The sequence below is a fragment of the Gallinula chloropus genome, assembly GCF_964237585.1.
Source record: "Gallinula chloropus genome assembly, chromosome: 2".
In the NCBI taxonomy this organism is placed as follows: domain Eukaryota; kingdom Metazoa; phylum Chordata; class Aves; order Gruiformes; family Rallidae; genus Gallinula; species Gallinula chloropus.
This window is the reverse complement of record NC_140086.1, coordinates 153183586-153204087: the sequence shown is the minus strand read 5'-3', so window position 1 is coordinate 153204087 and position 20502 is coordinate 153183586. Positions and strand designations below refer to the sequence as shown.

Sequence of the window (20502 nt, the reverse complement as noted above, 5' to 3'; positions counted from 1 at the left end):
GTGCGTACAAGCACTTGGGGTAGTCTGCTCTGAGCTGAATTGTAAGGCTGTAGGAACCCGTGGTACCAGCCCAGCCCCTCCCAGTGTGCATGGTAGTTTGGGCTTCTGAGAAAAAAATTCCTGTCATCTCTTCTGCTAGGGATGCTGGAGAGAGCAGCTCCTGTAAACGTAGGCATTTACAGGTCTGGATTTGACCCAGGCTTGTTTGAGACTCATTTAAAATTCCACCTGACTTGTTCAAATACCACCTACAGAAAAGCCTGCCCTAAACAGGATGCTGAAGCTGTGTTTGGTACTAAACTGGTTGAAAAGAAGGAAGAGGTGGCATGAAGCAACCCGCATGTAACTATGTACAGACGTTCAGTGCCTGTGAAGAACAGACCTTCTGTGTCTCACAATGGGGATACAGCAGCTGATGAATTTGAATGTTGAAGCCACTTGTGACATCCTTCTATCTAGTGCCAGGCTATGAAAGGGAATTTGGGCGTCACTGAGAGAGGGATGGCTTCCATGAGAACAAGCACAGGTCCCAGCTGTGTGCTAGAGCTGGCCCCTTGTAACTGAGAAAGACTTGATTACTTGCTAGTGCTCACCATCAGCTCACATCAACAGAGAGGCTAAACTGTGACTTACCTACTCTGAAGCCACTGGAGAGAGATTTCAAAATCAAACCCACCTGAATTCCTATTTATTTTCATGGCTGTCTAGAATTCTCAGCATGACTGAAAATATTACTGTCCAAGCATATCAAGATGGTGGATCTAGATTAAATGATTAGTAAATGTGTTTTTGCGGATGAGTTCGTGTTCTTTGAAAACCAGGTTGAACCCCCTAGGTGTGCAAGCAATAATTAGATTAGGCTGCCATTGATCAAAATTGATTTGAAATGTCGATAGGGAGCAAAAGTATTAAGTTAATGAGGCGCTTTTAATGGAAGAGAGGTCAGAAACAGTTAAAAAATTCTATTTTTATCCATCTTTGCTACTCTGTAAGATTTGTTACGTGATGAATGGGTTTTACCATGATAGCTAATCCCCTGAGATACCCACTCCTCTTGTGCTAAATTAAAGGATGAATGAGATTGATGCACTTTGTCATTCTGAAAGAACAGGCCTGTAGTCAGTTAAAGCAGCTGGGGAGCTCTGGCTACATGTCCCTCACTTTCTGTGTCTGCCTTGGGAACCTGAAGTCTGGTTCAGAGGTTTCTTAGCACCACAGCTGCAGCTGGAGAGAGGTGCTTTGAGGTGACAGGTGCTCTACTTGACATCTGATACTGAGTTCCCAAAATTCATAGAAATTTTTTAACTTGGTCTCACCGTACGTTTGTAAAACAGCGCTAAGTGAGCCTACAGGGAGCTGGAGAGGTGCATGAGTCATGGTGTAATTCTGCAGTGAATAGTACCATAGTAACGCCATTGTAGAAGGTAACAGTTTTGTCCTCAGAGCTGGGTATGAACAGCATGCAGCACATTAAATGTAGAGCTGTGTGTTGAATGGCAAGCGGAGAAAAAGCACTCGATATTTGCCATGTCATCAACAGCAAGGGGGTTAAATCCTCCATAGGGCAGGTACAGACTGAGCACTGGGTAGGGAACAGCTTGTGTGGAATAAGGAACTTGTCTTAATGTAATTAAAGATACTGTGTCATTCAGCACATAATCAAAGGTGGAGTTAAAGCTGTGCACATCTTCAGTTCGATACCTCCTGACTTTTAAGAGTGTGACTTTTCAGCTCTAGCAGTGTTCTTAAACCACACTTCCCTGTGTTAGGTGTGAGGAAGGCTCTGGATTCACCAAGTGCTTGTGTTTTCCAGCCCTTGCTGTGGTGTGAGAGGAACTGGGGGAGCTGGGCTTGTTCAGCCTGGAGAAGAGAAGGCTGCGAGGGGATCCCAATGCAGCCTTCCAGTACCTGAAGGGAACACACAAATAGGAAGGCAATCAACTTTTTAAAAAGGTAGACAATGGCAGGACAAAGGGGAATTGATTAAAACTAAAGGAAGGAAAGTTTAGGTTAGATATTAGGGGGAAGATTTTTACAGAGAGAGTGCTGAGGTGCTGGAACAGGCTGCCCATAGAGGTGGTGGATGCCCCGTCCCTGAAAGTGTTTAAGGCCAGGTTGGATGGGGCCCTGGGCAACCTTGTGTAGATCCAGGCTGGAGGTTGGTGGCCCTGCCTGTGGCAGGGGGGGTTGGAGCTCTATGATCCTTGGGGTCCCTTCCAACCCATGCCATTCTGTGATTCTGTGAACTGTAGGACAGCAGAGACTCAAAAAGCCGCTGGCACTCCTCTCCATTTTTTTCCCCAACATGTCTCTCTTGCTTTGGCTGCTTATTGCTGAAGACCTAATACACTTTTGGGTTAAGGTCATCCTCTCTCTATGTCTGGCCTGGCCACAACCAGGCGTTACCCTCCCCAAGCAGTCAGCCCTGGGTGAGCTGAGTCAGCCTGGGCTGTTTGCACACCATCTAACATCACTCCCCATAAAAGAGGCTGGTTGGGGAGGGGCACTTCTGGTGCCTCCAGGGCAGTCTGAGCTTGGCCAGGTTGGTCCTTGTGCATTATCGTTGGGTCAGTAAGGTACTCTGTGTTATCAGCAAGCGTGAGTGAAACTTGCTGTGGGCTGTTACTGTTCCCCTTTTCATGGTGCTTTTGTGGGTAAACTGGCCTTTTCCCAAACCAACAGGAGTGGTGCTCAGCCACTGTTTGGGGCTGAACCACCACAATGTACTATCTAAGAGACATTATTGTTCTACATCAGGCAGAGGCCAACCTGGTGGTGACCTAGAGGCTAGAAAATTTGCTGTAGCTGTTGTATGACTGTGAACTTGGAGTATCTTTGAGGAATATACTGGGAGGCAGTCTAGAATGGAACAGTATGTTTGATACCAACTCAAACTGGGGCAGGAACAACTGAGCTTAGATAATTTTTGCTTTGGTACTGTCCACTATAGCTTAGTGCTTACTGACATGGGTTGTTTTGAATAGCAAAAATAAATTATGTAGTTTCTACTGTTAGTGTTGTGTAGTTAGAAAATCTTGCTCAAGGCATTCTCATACCTCAGAGTGCAGATTGCCTGGACTCCTGCCTGGGATGCCTTTCTTTTAAAGGAAGGTTACTGAGGCTATGCTGTGACTATCAAGAAAAAAGAGTAGGGAGAGTTCATGGAAATGCCAGCTGGGGAAAGGAACGTTATTTGGACTGCACTGAAATTACATTATGTGTCTTTGTGAGCACAGAATTATGTTAAGAATAGTCATAGGGTTTGGTGAAACTATTTAAAGTTGAATAATAGAAGAGACAGGATGCTCTTTTTCTGTTCTGAATCACTATAAAAAGCCTTCCCTTCCCTCTGTTGTACTGCTGAGTGTTCCAATAGAGCATCAAAGACCAAACAAAAACACTTACTTGACTTCTCAAGGGAACCTTCCTCCCAGGCTGAGCATTTCCACGAACTTTTCTGCTCTGTCTAATAGAGCTTCTACTGTATGTGACCGAGTGGGTTGAGTCATACAGAGTTACTTTCTCATGCTATAGTTCTACTAAATGTGGATGGGCTGCTTTTGGTGAAGCCAAGGAGTGGCTACCAACTTGGAACAAGCAGGCTGCTATTGCAAAAACACCGGGATTTATCAATCCCTGTCTCTTCATGCCATCCTAACCTACGGCTAGCCTCTTCCCTGGGAGAAAATGATGCAACTGGCAGGCCCTAGTCTGTAAGAACTTTAAAAAAGAGAATGATGTGCAAGCAAAGATGCCGTGGTGGGGTCCCTCCCACCTCTGAGCGAAGGGATGGGAGGCTGAGTGGTAGCAGGCGGACAGAAGCAGCTTGGCGAGGATGCAGGAGAGGGCAGGCTGACCGGGGCTTGGCAAGGGGAGGTCCTTCCCTCACTGCCCTGCATCCTTTCTAGGCGCTGCCTAGGGCCTGGTCCTGGCTGGGATCCTCGGAGCTCGGGAGAATTCCAGTGCCAGAGGTGGAAGTCCACCTTGTGAAAGGGGAGTTTCTCCATATGATTCATGAGGAAGATGGCCAAGGTTCTCACTTTGAGGTTTATGATGGATAGTATACTATCATTAAATCTCCTACATTAGCAATGAAAAAGGAGTATCAGTGAAAAAGTTAAGAATTATGTTAAACATGGCTAGATAGAATACTAGGACAAAAAAGCCCTCACAGCTGGCATTTGCAGCTAAATAAAATTAGGGGTAAGAGCTGTCCTAATCTGGAACTGTTAACAGGAAAGGTGAGAGCTAGAGGGTCTTCATCATAAGTCTGTGAAAAGGAATCTTTCTCTTCCCCCTCACCATAGCTTAAAAAAAACCAAAACCAAACTGTTTACATATATATTTCCACAAAGTCAATGTGTTTCCAGAGCCAAAAGCATCACACCTGCTCAGATGTGATAAATGCACAGGAGAGTTTTTCATCACCTAGCACAGAGTGCTTTCTAGTATTAGATCATACTGAAACAAGTCTGCTTTAAAGCAATCAAAGGATCATGATACACTGATAAATTAAAACCTGCAAGCTTGATTCCCTGATCCCTGTGTGCTGCTCAGGCAGTTTAAGGCTCTGTGATCCTAACTGGGAAGATAAGAATTCCCCAGAGCTTGGCTGACCTGTGATGGATGGCTCAGGAGCCAAATATTGCTGTTGGTTCCAGCGCAGATCAAATCAGGGAACCAGGGGGCTGTAATCACATCCCTTAAGTCCTCTCACGTTCTTGCATCAAACAATTCTCACTTTCATTGCAGATGGACTAGGTTTTATGTTTCATCTTTTTCAGTCTTAACATAACCTTGACTTTTTAAATTCTAATAGCAGTAGACATAGGAGTGTAAAAAAGCCCAGCACAATCTGATAAATGCTGAAAGAAACGCCATCTTTCATCTTGGTCAGTTAAAAATCGGATCCTTGTGTAACAGAGGTGTATATGCCATGCATGATAAGCCTCAGACATTTTTGCAGGAATCCAGCATGGGCTGGAGCACCTGCAGAAAGCAGCTGTGCTGTGCATTCCCCCACAGCTCTTGGACACAGACAAACTGACCCGCGAAAGCTCTCGATGGAGGCAGCTCCCACAGAGCAACAAGTGCTCTGCACACAGTGGGTGGCTGGACACATGGAAACAGCCCCCCCTGCATCGAGAGCAGTGGTCTGAGAGAGGGAATCTGGGGACTGAGGAAAGGTAACTTTGTGTGTGGAGATGAGAAAACACTGAGAGGTAAATAATTTTATTTCTATGGTGTATTGGGAGTGTCCAGCCCTAGAGACTGGTGCAAGCAAGGGCACCGCTCCTTCTGCTGGCATGGGTAGAACGAGCTCCCTCAGTGAAAGGAGCAAAACTTCAGTCCCCCTGTCTTGAAGGAGTCCAGAGCAACACCCAAATCCACCTTTTGTTTTTAAAATACTCTCTTAGATCAGTCTAATTGGATTCACAGACTCTTACAAATGATCTATTTCTCCTCTGGGTGCTATTCTGAGAAAATGAAGTTGCTAATACTTACCTTTTTTTAAGAAAAATGGCCAGATTCCAGAAAGGCCTGTGTTTCGTGCTAGAAGGTTGGAACTCGGGTACCGGTTTAGGCATCAGGAAGGGCTGACACATTCAGAAACATGAAAAAATGCCAAATCAATATTCTTTACTCACATGAAAGCTGAGCTAGCACAAACAGTTTAAGGGTTTAGTAATTACCCCAAAGGTGGGCAGTGTGTGTCATTTCACACTGCAAAGAGCCCAGGAGGGCTGGGCTGGCTCTATGCTGTATGTCCTTCAGTGCAGGCGCACGGCTGCACAGCCTTCCTGCACCATTCCTGCAAGAGCTGCCCAAATGCACCTACTTAAAATGTAAGGCTTTGCAGCACATAAAAACATTATTAACTCAAGACAGGGATTATTATAGGAATAGTCAGATGGGTAAGGGACTAATTGAACGGAAGAGGGAAATAGATTAGGCTGAAAAGGAATTACTAATGATGTTTTGGAACGGCACCTTATTTAATATTTTCATTAATGACAGTACAAAAAATAAGCATAAACTAATGAAATTTGAACATATATTTGAAACTGGGGCAAAGTTGACAGTGATACTGAGCAAAGGACTCCAACTTCACATAGGAGGAATTCGTTGTGATGGGCAGGCCCTGGCTGGGTACCAGGAGGCCCCCAAATCTGCTCTGTCACTGCCCTCCTCAGCTGGGCAGGGGAGAGATGGGATGGCTGGGATGAGGACAGGGAGACAGTGTTCAGCAGTTACTGTCAGGGGCAAAACAGACTCAATTTAGGAAAAAAATAATCTAATTTATTACCAAGCAAAACAGAGTAGGACTATGAGAAACAGAACCAAACCTTAAAACACCCCCCCACCACCACCCCCGCTTTCTTTCAGGCTCAAGTTCTCCCCTGATTTCTCTCCCTCCTTCCCCAGCAGCACAGGTGGACAGGAAATGGGGTCAGTCCATCACATACATTGTCTCTGCTCCTTCCTCCTCAGGGGAGGATTCCTCACACTCCACCACTGCTCCTGCGTGGGGTCCCTCCCACAGCAGACAGTCCTCCATGAACTTCTCCAAAGTGAGTCCTTCCCATGGTGGGGGGTCACAAGTCCACCCAGCAAACCTGCTCTGGCATGGGCTCCTCTCTCTGTGGGCTGCAGGTCCTGCCAGGAACCTGCTCCAGCATAGTCTTCCCATGGGGTCACAGCTTCCTTTAGCCATCCACCTGCCATAGTGTGGGGTCCTCCATGGGCTGCAGGGGAATCTCTGCTCTGGAGCCTGGAGCACTGTCCTGCACTGACCTTGTTGTCTGCAGTTTCTCCCACCTCACGTCTTCTCTCTGGCTGCTGCTAGAGGGTTTTTTCCATCTTAACTATGATAACCCAGAGGCACTACTGCTGTGGCTGATGGGCCTCACCTTGGCCAGTGGCAGGTCAGTCTTGGGGCTGGATGGTATTGTCTCTGTCAGACATGGGGGAAGCTTCTAGCAGCTTCTCACAAAAGCCACCACTACCAAAACCTGGCCATGCAAACCCAAAACATTAGTGACATGACAACTGAAGTAATAAAAGAACCATGAAAGAAGTAAGTGCCAAGTCATGGGTTTGAGAATCAAATTATTTTGCTGAGAAGGTGGTCCTCTGGTTGGCTAAACAAAAAAATGACACAGGAAGAAAGGCTGGCAACACCTTCAACTTCCTAGTTATGAGTAGTAAGAAAGTAAGTGTAACAGAACTCCTACTGTTATACTGATTCCAGAAAAACGCTAATAGAGCAGAAGGTCATTTTCCACACCTAAAGTTTCCTCATCACTGATACAGATCACTTCTGCAGAACCCTGATGTGGAGTTGGCCAGAGAGAAATGTCCCACGGCTGCTAGAGAAGACTAGCACCACACCTGTCTTCAACCTACCCCAGTGAAAAAATCCCACTGACTGGTGAATAAATTAAAGCTGTGGTGGCTGTTTGGAGGCTAGGGCTGTGCCTGGGATCATGCTTGGGCAAGCAGCAATACAGTACGGAGCCCAGGACTAAGATGTCTGATCTGAAGCACGTTAGGCAAGACTTGTGCCTACTGGCAGTGGCTTAACAGAACTGGAGAACTGCTGACTGCCGGGGCAGGGGGGAGGTCTGCAGCTGTCCCAGCAAGTTCTTCACCAGGCCCTTCTCTCTGGAACAAGCAGCTGCCACTACAGGTACTCCTGTAGTACAGGAGTCCTACAGGCATGTGGCCCAGACATGGCAGGACACCACACCACTGTCTTGCTTCGCAAGGCACTAGAGCAGATGAAGAAACAATACCACAAGGTAGCTGGGGCACCTTGTGATTTTGCCCTGCAGTCAGTGGCGTGAGTATTCTTCACTTGGAATTTATCAAGTGAGGGGAAAGATTTTATCAAAACTAGTCTCTGCTTTCCCTCTGTAAGTCTGAAGGCCTCAAAGGACTTGCCAGCAGCAGCACGCATGAGTTCAAATGCAGCAATCCTGGAGAGCAGGCACAAGGCTGCTTTTTCCTGTCCTTGGTAAAAAGAGTCCTTAGAGTTTGTGTGCTGGGATCCATTCTTGCAAACACTTATTTGCTGGGGAAGAAGCTTGGGAGCATCTCCTGGTTTTTCCGTAGCTCATCATTTGAAGCTGTGATAGATGGAAGACTGCTGGACTTTGTTTCCTGGCCAGACAACAGAGCAAATTAACATTGTCATCAAAAGCCAGACCAAGTCTCTGCAAATAAAATGAAAACATAGAAGATTGCTGCAAGCAGTTTACAGCTAGTGCTTTCTGTAGCAACACTCATACTGAAGAGATGTGCCTGAAGGGCAGAGCTACAGGCTGCTGCTTACAGGTACACCTGTGGCCAGGACATTTATTCTTCAGGCAGCTGTACCCGAACAGTGACTGCCAGTGCAAATTGCTCAAAAGGCTGTCTTAGAACTGCATTCTCTTCATCATATGTCAGGTAATTTTATTAATCAAAGTCAAGTTCAACTTCCTGAAAAAGCTGAACAGATCTCACGTGGTCTGTCTCAAAATGCTGGGAAGTTTCCAGACATGTGGTTGGGATAGTGCAGCTGGCTAAATCTCACAGTCACTCCATGACAAAGCCCACAGACCAAACACTCGTCCCCAAGACTGCTCAGCAGCATGGTCAGTCATTAAGAAGAAACAATTATGTCTTACAGGTTTCCAAAGGGTAACTCAGCTTGAGGAACATTCTGTTTGTTTGTACCTTCAGAACAGAAGGAAAATGAAAGGACTGAATGGTTTGTCAAGACTTAGTTTGCAAGGAGAGCAGCAACTAAAACCTAGAACTCTTATGGTGTTTTTGTGTGTGAGATCTGCCACAAGGCCTGGAGGAGAACACCCTGACAGGCCTTGGCTCAAGGAGACCTATGAAATCATTGCTCATGTTGCAGAACACAGGTGCCTTTCTATGTCAGAGCATAGCACTGGAATCTATACCCCAGCTGCAGGACTAACACAAAACACCTGATAACTCCTCAAACACCTGCCAGCAAAGCTTACCTTTAAATTTCCCTTACCTTTCCCAGCAATCTCAGCTCTGAGTTCTTCAGCAGAAATCTGTGTATTCCCGATGCCGGTGTTACCTTTACTCCCTCTGGGCTTGGGGATGTTGGATCCACACAGGTATTCCCTGGAAAGTGAAAACTGAAGATGCAGGATTATACACTGAGGAGAAACCGGGCAGCACGTTGGGATTTTCTTTTAATGTGGCAACACCAGCTAATACTGAAAGACTGAAGCAGAAAAAAAGGAAAGTGTGATTTACATATTCATTAAGCAATTTGTATAATCAGATTTAAAAGGTCATTACTGGAACACCTGCCTGTTAGCAGGTGTAGAAGACTGGAGGCCAAAGAACTGTTTTTATAGAGATGTTGATAGATAAACAGTCGGCAGAGCTACAGCTGCCTGCTGGGGCAGCATTAGTCTTTTTGGCTCAGGTTACTGCTATGGTTAAGGTAAATCTTGTAGAATTCATGAATCTGTACACGTACTGCAAAGCCCAGCAGTTGTTTATTAAGAATTTGATTGTTTTTAAAAATCAACACTCCAGCTAAATAAGGTGTTATCCAGTAGGGAAGTTTTAGGCACTAAGGTCAAGTATGGATTCAATGTGAAGCGGGATAGAGGTGCGTCATTCCACTTAACAGGGCAGATACTAGGAAAAATTTCTGCAGTCTGTTACCCCAGAAAGCAAGCCAGCAGCATAGGTGCCTCTTTGGATAGATGGGAAGAGCACTACACACAGATCTTACTCAGGAGTGAGGAGTCTCTTGCAATTTGGCTAAATGGAACAGGCTGCACAGAGAGGTGGTGGATGCCCCATCCCTGGAGGTGTTCAAGGCCAGGTTGGATGGGGCCCTGGCCAACCTTGTGTAGATCCAGGCCTGGAGGTTGGTGGCCCTGTCTGTGGCAGGGTGGTTGGAACTCTGTGATCCTTGGGGTCCCTCCCAACCCAGACCATTCTATGATTCTGTGATTCATTCTATGAAATGTTAAAGTTCTGGCTTAGTACCACTTGGTAACATTGAAGACCTCAGTAAACCACTTGCGTAGACACACAGAGAACCAGTTTGCTTAACTGCAAATCACTGAGCCTTAGGTATTGAGCTCTGAGCTGGTCACAATGTGCTACTTTGCAGCTGAAACATTGCCTGGGGATTCCTGTTAGATCTCCTCCTAAACCAGCCAAACCCAGCATTAGCTGTGCTGAGCTGGCCAGGACAGAGTCCATTTTCTTGCAGTAGCTGTGTGGGGCTGCTTTGGGTTTGTGCTGACAACAGTGCTAACACCACAGGGACGTTTTCATCCCTGCTCAGCAGTGTTCACACAGAGCCAAGGCCTGTTCTGCTCCTCACCCAGCATCTCCAGTGACTACGCTGAGGGTGCACAAGGAGTTGGAAGGGGGCACAGCCTGGACAGCTGACCCCAGTGACCAAAGGGATATCCCATAGTGTATGATGTCATGCTCAGCATATAAAGCTGGGGGTGAGGTTGGTGGGGAGGACATTGCATGGGCAGCAGCTGGGTGGGGTGGTGGTGGGCAACTGTTTTCATTTGCATCACCTGCCTTTCATGGGGTTTATTTTCTTATTTTTTTCACTTTTTCTTTCTTACAATTTTTAAAATTATTATTCCTTTTACTTGTTAAACTGTTACCTCAACCCACAACTCTCCCACCTTAACCCTTAAAATTCTTTCCCCATCCCAGTGTCTGTGCAGTGCTTAATTACCACTGGGTTTAACCCTGCCCTGAGCTGAGACATCTAATTTACCTCAGTTAAGGCAAAATAACATTCTGCAATCAGCATTATATTACTAGTCACAGGACAGCATCTGTTTTCATTAATATTTAATAAGGGGCTTTACATATCTGTTATCTGCATCATTAGTAGCAATGTATAAAAATAGCTAAATTTAAAACAATTTAACTTACGTGTTAATCGAGTATGTGTGTTACATGCTGCTTGGGCATTCCCCCTCCATACACTTGTTACTGAATCAAGCCAGTACCTGGCTGGTCAGTGACATTGAGCATTCCTCCAGTGATGGATGCTCCACAGCCTGTGTGAGCAACCAGTTCCTCTTTCATTTCTAGTTTCAATTCACTCTCATAAGGAAAATGTTTTCTCTGTGTCCAGTGAGAATTCCTCTTGCTGCCAAGTTGTTTCTGTTGCCTCATACTCTCTTCATGTGTACATCTGAGGTAAGTCTTCATCCTTATCCAGGTAGGTGAAGCCAGCAGTAGGATGGCCCTTCTGCACTCGCCTACACCTGTGTACAGGATTACTCCATCGTGGGTGGAAGTGTCTCTGTGGAACACCATGAAAGCTGCTGATCCTTAAGTCCAGCTTGTCAGGATCCCATTGAACGGGACCACCCAACCCCTCATGGGTGTTGACTCTTCAAGTCTGGGGTCTGGCCAGTTTCCCATCCATCCCATCCTCTCTCTAATGTGGCTGCGAGGGCACTGTGTGAGCTTGTGTGAAAGCCTTTGCTCAGGACAGGAAAGACACCGTTCTCTGCTCTCTCTTCTTTCACACAAGGGAGGGAAACAAGCTTGGTTAGGTGGAGTTTGCCCCTGGTGCATTCATGATGGCTGTTCTCAATCACCATTTTGTCCTTCCCATGTCTTGAAAGGAAATTAATTTCCATGACCTCTAGGAATTTGCTCTACAGTCTTCCCAGGAACGGAGGTTACATGCTCCCTCAATCTCAAAGCATCCAAGGTACAATTCTTAATTGTTGTATAGAGACAAAGATACTGATTTTACACACAACCCTCACCCACATGACATGACATTTTTATAGATAATAACCTCTTTACAGCAGCTTGAAAAATCTTTACTATTATGATTTCTATACACACTTTTATACATTTTGGCTGCATTAAATGTACAGAATAACAGAAAAGAAATTTTAACTCTTAATAAATTTACAAGGTAATATTTTTTAAAAAAACAGTACATCTTCCTCCTCTTAATTTTCATGATCAAATCTTTCATGTGGTCAAGGATTCAAAAATTCATCCAAAGCTTTCAGTGATGATTCACACAGGATCCTGAAATGGCAGAAAAGAATGTACAACAGGATTAGATATGCTAAATCAATCCTTGATTATTTGATTCTCAGAGCATAACTACTGCCTGATTTCTTTGACAAGTATTCCATATTACTTTAAGTATTAAATATGCCTTTACAAATTACTTTTGAAATAGCTGGGGGTTTTTCTTTCAACTTTCCCATTTTTCTGCTGATAATCTGTAGCTGTAGTGTTATCCCCAGCAAGCCAGTTTAAATTACTTTGTCAATTCAGGCACATTTTCTAATATTTCACCATCTATTTAAAGAACCCACTCCTTTTCTGCACAGCATTTTTACTCTTTTTTCAAACATAAATAATCAAATCTGGTACTGCTAATTCATACCAAGGCCATTTTTCATTCTCCTACTTTCCTCCTCATTCTTCCATCTTCATAAGTCTCCCCCTCACCTCTGGCAATTTTTCTCCAAACCTGAGCTTTCTGTCTCATCCTAGCTGCCTCCCCCAGCTGAATACACACCCATCTTGGTCCCTTTGACTCTTTTGTCTCACAGTGCTCCCTAAACACTCTCAAAGGTCAGCTCTGGACTTGGCATTTGGCAGGCCCTTTTTATTTTCTTGCCTTCCCTGACACTGTCACTCACCTGGTCTTTGTAGTTGTGATCTCTCACAGTGTCTAACACTCCTCTAAAGTATCCTCAAAAGATAAAAATGGGCACTTTGATCTTCTGTCAAAACATTATTTCCCTCTTAACCACTCCCAACTTTCTCTTCATGTTACTCTGGTAAAAGGTTGTCCCCTGGATTTCTGGAGTACTTTCCTTTCCTCGATATTTTTATTACTGTAGTCTAAGATTTATGTCCAAAATAAGTAAGGTTAGTCAGTCATTAATCTTATGTTAGGACACTCATGATGAGACACACCATGACCTGAAATTACAGGAGGTAACTCTGCATTTCCATAGCAGTATGTGGGATGTCCCTGAATTCACCCTGCCATGGCTGTGTCACGTGCTCCTCTTCATAAAGCTGTATCCTTTGGGCCAGCACGGAACTCGGCTGCATAAATGAGCTCCTTTATAATGTACAGCCAGATTTCTGTAGTTAGGTGAGTCTGTGGTTTTAGACACAATGCTCATTTGTATAAATAGTAGTTTCAGTTGGTTCTACCAGGTCCCTTTGTAGTGAACTTTGGCCAGGTGGCAGATCATATGCAAGGTTATGTTACAAACCAATTCAGGATTCGTTATTTACAGAAGCAATAAGGAGTTTGGGAAGCCAGATAACTAATAGAGCTACAGAACCACCACTACATGAATTTAAATCCTTACACCCATATATCACAATGCTAATTAAAGCAAATAGAAAATATTAAGTAAAAGGTACTCTTCTATAGCACATTTGGGTTTATAGAGTGTGGAACACGTTTTTCTAGCCTCCAAACCACTGCACTGACAGCTTTATATTTTTTGCTAGGCATAAATATTTGCATTTTATAAACTACATGAATGTATCTGCCATTACTCTTGAGGAAATTCTCTCAATATACAACATGTTGTCCAGAATTTTTAAGTGCACTGAACAGCATTTTTAAAATAATAGACCCTCAGGGCCACCTGAAACTGCAAACTCAGCTGAAGAGGGAAGACTAAATTACAGTGGAAAGTTTTGCTTCTGAATTAGCACAACAATTCCTTGTTTAAGGGCAGCACTTTAATTACTACACCAGGCAGCATTTGTACTTTTTTCTTTCTTTGCTAATATGTAATAGATTACTTCTAAGTCAAATTGAAGATGCTGGCACAGAATGCCACGTCTCATGGGAAATTAAAGAATGTCACTATTTCCTGGTATACCTGGCCATTAAGGAAAATAATCCCTTGAGGAGTTATTATAAGATAATGCATTCAGAAGCAAAAAGTAATAAAACTATTAAGTATGAGTTAAAAACCCCCAGTAATCTATTCTATCACGCATCAGCACAGCACCATGTGTTGTAAGACTGTGCTCAAATAATGATCAGAGAGCTGGCTTGTAGCATGCCATAGCCAAAATTCTGGTGTTTGGTAAGTAGAGTATGATGATAAAGTGGTCTTCAAACCACAAGGCACATTTCAGACTCTGTATCATCACACCTTAGTTACACATCAGCACATAAGTATTGGAACACTGTCATACATGCCAGAAGACATTAGAGACCCCAGCCTAGTCCAACATTATGTTTATTTGACAGTGCAAACCCACTTTCAATTAGTCATCAGGTAAAACATAATCACTGGAGAGCTCCCTCCTAACCTTTGTTCAGCAGGAATTCTTGTACCTTGCTGGGGAGAAGAAATCCCCAACATACCTGTCCAAACCTCCTGAATTCTGCAGAGCTGTATGACAGCTTCTCAGTGTTGCCATCACAATGCAGTTCTAACTCCTGTTACACATACTTCCCATTAGCACGTTCATATTCCCAATCTTTTAATTTTATCTGCCACTATCTCCTGGGTTTGTATTACACAAAAGGACCCATTCATATACCATGGAATTAAAACACTGTGCAGCATGTTACACTCTTCATCTGCCCCAGCTTCTAGGCTGATTTGTCCCTGTTCACTGGGCACAGATGATCATATAGATTCATAAAGCAATTATCTGTGTTCTTACTGAAATTTATAGTCAGTAGTGCACTCAAGTGGCAGCAATTATTCATTTTAATGTGCCTATTTATTTAATCATGTTAAGATTTGCTTTAATTTCTCAGCCTTTTCTGTCTTGATTAAAAATAGTGCAAACTGAATCACGATTCTCTGCTGCTCACCTTTTCCAGATCATTATTATTATTTACAAAAATATCCTAGTAGAACACTTGGCAACCCAATGTTACATGATTTCATGGGGAAAAAAATGGGAATTAGGTTTGGTTTATTTTTGTTTGGTTTAGTTTCTAAGCTAGGTCCCAACCAAGATAAATTTGCTCACAGCTGAGCAACTAATTAAAACAATCCACCCAGGAAACCAAGTCACTCTGAGTTTTACAAGTTTATGTTACATGAGCACAAATATGCTCTGTGGAAACAAAGCCTTGAGAGCAACATTTCTGGGTTTTACTTCCTTATGTCTGACAGGAAATGGAATTGAAGGGTTCACTTTGTAAAAAAAAAATAAAAATCAATCATCTGATTTGTGATGGTAGATAACTGAAGTGCCAGAACACTCGGTGTAGCTGTGGAGCTTCTTGATCCAATGCAATTAACAACTGCAAGGGCCTCTGTGTGTTCAGGCCACCTTGCTGCATTTCTAACTCTCTCAGTATTTTTGAAACAATGTCCATAGCCATAGTCTGTTTTCTTCATATTCTTTTCAATTTCTACTTTGCACATTTTCTAATTCCATGGGCAGATCAGTAAGTAGGCAGAAATCAAATATTAACACACTTTTTAGACTTCAGCGGGTTTGAAACACTTAAAGCTAAATAAAGCATTATGATTCTCTATCGTAATGCAAATACAGCATAGCCAATCGCTTTCAAGAATCTTCTCCCAAAGGATCTAAAATCAACCAGATAGGATACAGAAATCCCAAAAATGAGCAAAATAAAATCACCCATGGAAAGGTGTTACCATCATTGGTGCACTCAGTTAAATCTGTAACATCAGCACAGGTGTGGATTCCTATGCCTAATTCCAATATGTGGGAGGAAAATCCCACAGCAGTAAGTAGACCACTTGCTTTGTTCTACACTTGCTGCTCACAGAACTGAATCCCACAAATGCAGAGGATCAAACCATAACACATTGTAATTTAACACAAACCACCAAACTACATATGCATTGCAATCACACAACTCTATGGGCAGGACATTGAACACTGTGCTGGGCTCAGGAGCTCACAATTTTTAACCCATTATTTTAAACCCTGCCATCATTCAGATTGCACTACATGTATTATCTAAGTACAAACCACAGCCAATTACTGCAGAGAGGGTGTGGGAGAGGTTACTGTTCATTCCCCACAGCACATTTACCTTTCAGTGCTGCTAGCTTCTTCCGTGGCAGCATCCCTGCAGGTTATCAGTTTCCTTTGAATGGCAGGAGCAATATCCTTCAGAAGTGAAGTTTTGTGCTTACCTATTTGAAATAGGGTAGTGTTGAAAAGTTGGACAAAAGTAATGATCTATCAACACCTCCACATATTTTCATAGAATATTCTTAACATAAAAGGTTGTTTAATGAAAGATTAGCTATTAAATTTAATTTAATTTTAAAAATAAATTATATTGTCAATGTCCTGGATCAATTACTATTTCAACAAATCAGAATAGAGGTGACCCTAATGAGTTAGTTGACAATTGTATTTTTAAGCTCACTACACAAAGACTGTGAGTCCAAAGCTTAGCAACACATCTTACAAGTAATACAGTCTTAAATTCTGTAGAAAACTAACAGGATGAGAAGTAGCTATTCAATTGTATGAGAACTCAGCTTTAAAAATGTAGCATATATAAAAAAAAGGAAAAAAATGGTTTGACTGACCCTTAATTATAATCACAATGCAAACAGTAGATGTTAGACTAAAAGTCCCTTCAATTTCTTTAGAGAGAACGCGTTCCATTAATTCATCTAGAAATGACCTAAGGAAAAAAATAACGCAAAAATGTGTTATAAATTATATTTCTTTCAAAATAAAACTGAACAGAACAAGCTTGTGGTCATGCTACCCTGCCACCAGAGCTTCAGAGACCCCAGGCAGGACAGAGCGGCGGTTACTGGGTGACTGAAGGCATCACGCTGCTTCTGGAGCTCAGAACAGCTGACTGAGCAGAATGGCAAATTGCTTGGGAAGAAAAAAAAGTTTGTACACAGAATAAGGAGCTGTTAAAAGAAATTAAGAGCTCGTGGACTATTTTGGAAAGTTATTGAATGAAAAAGCTACTGGTTCTACTGGAATTTAACTCATAATTTGTATGGAAATTTCTAACTTCAATTCCTACTGATATTTAAAATAACACATTGTATGACTCCAATGGATTGTCTGCTCATGCCCTTCAAACTATTACTACTTGTAGTCCAATTAGAAACTGGAGTCTAATTAACACTTTGGTCTAAAACTTTTATCTCAAAAATTAAAATAGACAGGTTTGTAACTACAAAACAGTGAGGAATGTTTATAACTGAATATAGCCCCAAAACACTTCCAAAACACATATGGAAAGTATGGATGGACTAACAGACCCAAAGCAACTGTTCATCACAAAGCCAGAGATAAATACTAACTCCTTATGTATCTTAAGAGATTCACTTGCAGCAAGATGATAGGAGCACCAGCAAACATTAGAGGTGTCTTGGGACATACAGCAAGTTAAGAGAAATGAAACAAGGGAGTCAAGGAAGAGGTCTAGAAACCAAACTGAACTGCAGTATGGAACAAGACAATCCTACAGAATGAAACCACTAATTGGTCCTTATAGCATGTATGGTAAAGGTAACAAAATTAACTCAGAAGCAATTCTCAAAACCTGAGAAAAAAAGAACAAGAGGGATAAGATGGACAAGATCTGTAATCCCCCTAGTCACTCCTTGTCTAAGGAGTGGTCTCACAAACCTGAGTGTCCTCTGAAGATCTGAAGGGGAAATACAGCAGTAGATATTACATTAACTTTCCTCAAAATATTCCAAAATAGCTTTGGTAAAATTATTTTCTGTTACCACAATTGAACCCCATAAATACCCAGTTCTGACTTTAACTGTCCTTCAGGCTTTTACTGTAATAAGATGTCAAAATAAAACACACAGTTAAGAACAGAACCAACTTCCACTAGTGATTCAGTAAATAAGCTTTGTAGAAGCCCAACTGTTGCTTCAAAGAGCAGAGAAAGATGAAAGCAAGCTCTTCAGGTTCTGAAATAAGTATTATGAAGTCACTCATACTTTGCATTAGTAGTGTTATATCCTTGTGAACTAATCTGACCAATTGATTCCATTGCATAGTACTCTTAAATTGTTAACTGATGGTGTTCCAGCCTGAGTTTTAACTTCACTGTTATCACTGTGAAGGAGTAGGCACTCCTTTAGTTCCATGAATCCAGAGCAAGGCCACAAAAGTTATCCGTGCGTTGAAGCAACTCTCATATGAAGACAGGCTGAGAACTGGGCTTGTTCAGCCTGGAGAAGAGAAGGCACCAGGGAGGCCTCATACCAGCCTGCCAGTACCTAAAGGGGCTACAGGAAAGCTGGAGAGAGACTGGTTACATGGGCATGGGGTGATGGGTCAAGGGGGAAACAGTTTAAGCTGAAGGAGGGGAGATTTAGATGAGGTATAAGGAAGAAATTCTTGCCTGTGAGGCTGGTGAGGCCCTGGCACAGGCTGCCCAGAGAAGCTGTGTCTGCCCCCTCCCTGGCAGTGTTCAAGGCCAGGTTGGATGGGGCTATGGGCAACCTGGGCTAGTGGAGAGAGTCCCTGCCCATGGCAGGGGGTTGGGAGTAGATGGATTTTGAGGTCCTTTCCAATCCAGATCAGTCTGTGGTTCTATGAAGGAACACTGTAATTTTACTAACCTCTGGTAAGTCTCACTGCAGGCTTAATGCAGCTGCATTTCCCCATGTCCTGTCAACAGGGGTCACTTAAGCCTGCAGATAAAGTTACTGGGGAACAGAACAGCAAGCTATTTACAAATACATACAAGAAAGAGAGATAAGTAGTCAGTTCCTATACAGATAGTCCCCTGCTAAAGGAAATGATACCCACATGTTGGTCAGGTATTGCCAAGTTACTCAGTGTTACTGATGGGGACTGAAATTCAGTGCTAAAGATTAACACCTGCAAACATAATCAACATTGCAGAACCCAGTGCAAGATAAATGTATGTGCACAGAACAGAAGCACCATCAGACTCTTTACTGACAAAGGCTTTTGGATTGACATGGAAGATGGTAAATTCTGAAATACTAAATGATTTGCTACTGGATTATGGCCTATTGGTACAGATAAATAAAAGAAAAAAGCCTTAAAAGTAGTTACAGTCCTAAGGCACCAGTATTATTGGATGTAAATTGTATCCTGACATATCTTCTTTGCACCCGAAAGTTAAGGACTATTTAATAGATAGATACATGTTTATCAAAGTTCTCAAAGAAATGATCTGGTCCAAACCAGCAGCTTTCTCCAGCAAGAAAGGACAAGGTTCTCCTTGGCCACTACAAGAAAAACTTCAAGAGGAATTCCTTGAATTCCTGCATCTCCTTCAAAAGAGATGTGTAAAACAATTGTGTTTCACTAAAAGAGAGCACCTTGATGGACAGTTGTTAACTCACAGAACAAGAAGATCTGGATTGGGAAACCTCTTTGCTGTACTCTCTGGAATCCTTGTTTTGCATGTTTAACTAGAACTAGAGAAGGATTGAAAAGGAAAAAAACCAAACCCCTTATGACAGCAAGAGACAGGGATACAAGCAATATGCCAAGAAAAAGAGATTATGAAGTAGTGCAGGTAAATTTAGTAAGCATCTAGTTCGTCAAAAGTTATTTGAATTTAGAAATTAAAACTTTATTGACAATATATCAACTGTTTACATTACCAACAAATTGAAGTAGGAACATTTACCTGACAAGGTTCACCGACTTCATAATTATGGCCATCAAACTGCTTGACAGAGGAGGAAGGTCTGAAATAGCCTTTGGTATTGTCACATCTTTTTCACTGGAAGCCTAAAAAAGAAAGAAGTCAACAACTGCTGTAGGTGATGAAATGTATATATGCAGAAAACATCAAAGTTCATCTGTATTTTAGTAACTGCACTAACCAAGACCTATCCTTACATAGTAAGAAACATTCACGAGTGTTCTTTGAATAACCTTAATCCAATTGTGTTGTGTCCAAATAACAAAACAAATTTAAATTAGAAAGGATAAAACTAAGACAAATAAACAGTATGTGTACCAAGGCAAACGTTCTCCACAGTTGGTCTGAACAGAAGTTTCATTTCACTAATATTGTTGGTCACTCTAAAGGCACAGCCTACTAAACACCAATGAGTATCCTTTGTGCCTCCAACTGTAAGTGTGTATACATAGCTCAGATGACAGTGGTTTCCTGATTGCCTGCGTCATCTCTTGGTAGCAATTTGCAAACAGCATAGCAAGTATTTATTTGATTTACCAGTACAATAACCTGGGGGCAGGGAAAACCCCAGCTGAGGTGACTTACTGCAATGAACATTCATGATCTATGACTACAATTCTGCAGCATCATTCAAGACCATAAACTCTTACTCCACAGCATCTGTAAAGAACATGCCTTCATCCCACAGCCCCTCAGCGGAGACGTTAATATTTGTAGGTAAAGATCTGGTTTTGTTTCAGTTCCTTCTGCAACACAGAATCTTAGGAGCAGCTCTGTTGTACTCTGTACCTTCCAGCAATGGTTTATTGCTCTGTTTTGTGACATAAAGCAAG

General features: G+C 42.6%; 1 protein-coding gene across 1 annotated transcript in view; it reads right to left on the bottom strand.

The window, feature by feature from the left end:
* Positions 1-11907: 11907 nt before the first annotated feature.
* NCAPG2 (non-SMC condensin II complex subunit G2) overlaps positions 11908-20502 on the bottom strand; it is a gene marked incomplete at its 5' end in the record, with an annotated part of 44355 nt that continues 35760 nt past the window's right edge. Inside the window, 4 exons of the mRNA XM_084279968.1 lie at positions 11908-12078; positions 16076-16178; positions 16584-16681; positions 19652-19755. Of these exons, the coding sequence (XP_084136094.1) occupies positions 12027-12078; positions 16076-16178; positions 16584-16681; positions 19652-19755 (357 nt within the window). The 3' untranslated portion in view covers positions 11908-12026. The remainder of the gene's footprint in view (positions 12079-16075; positions 16179-16583; positions 16682-19651; positions 19756-20502) is intronic.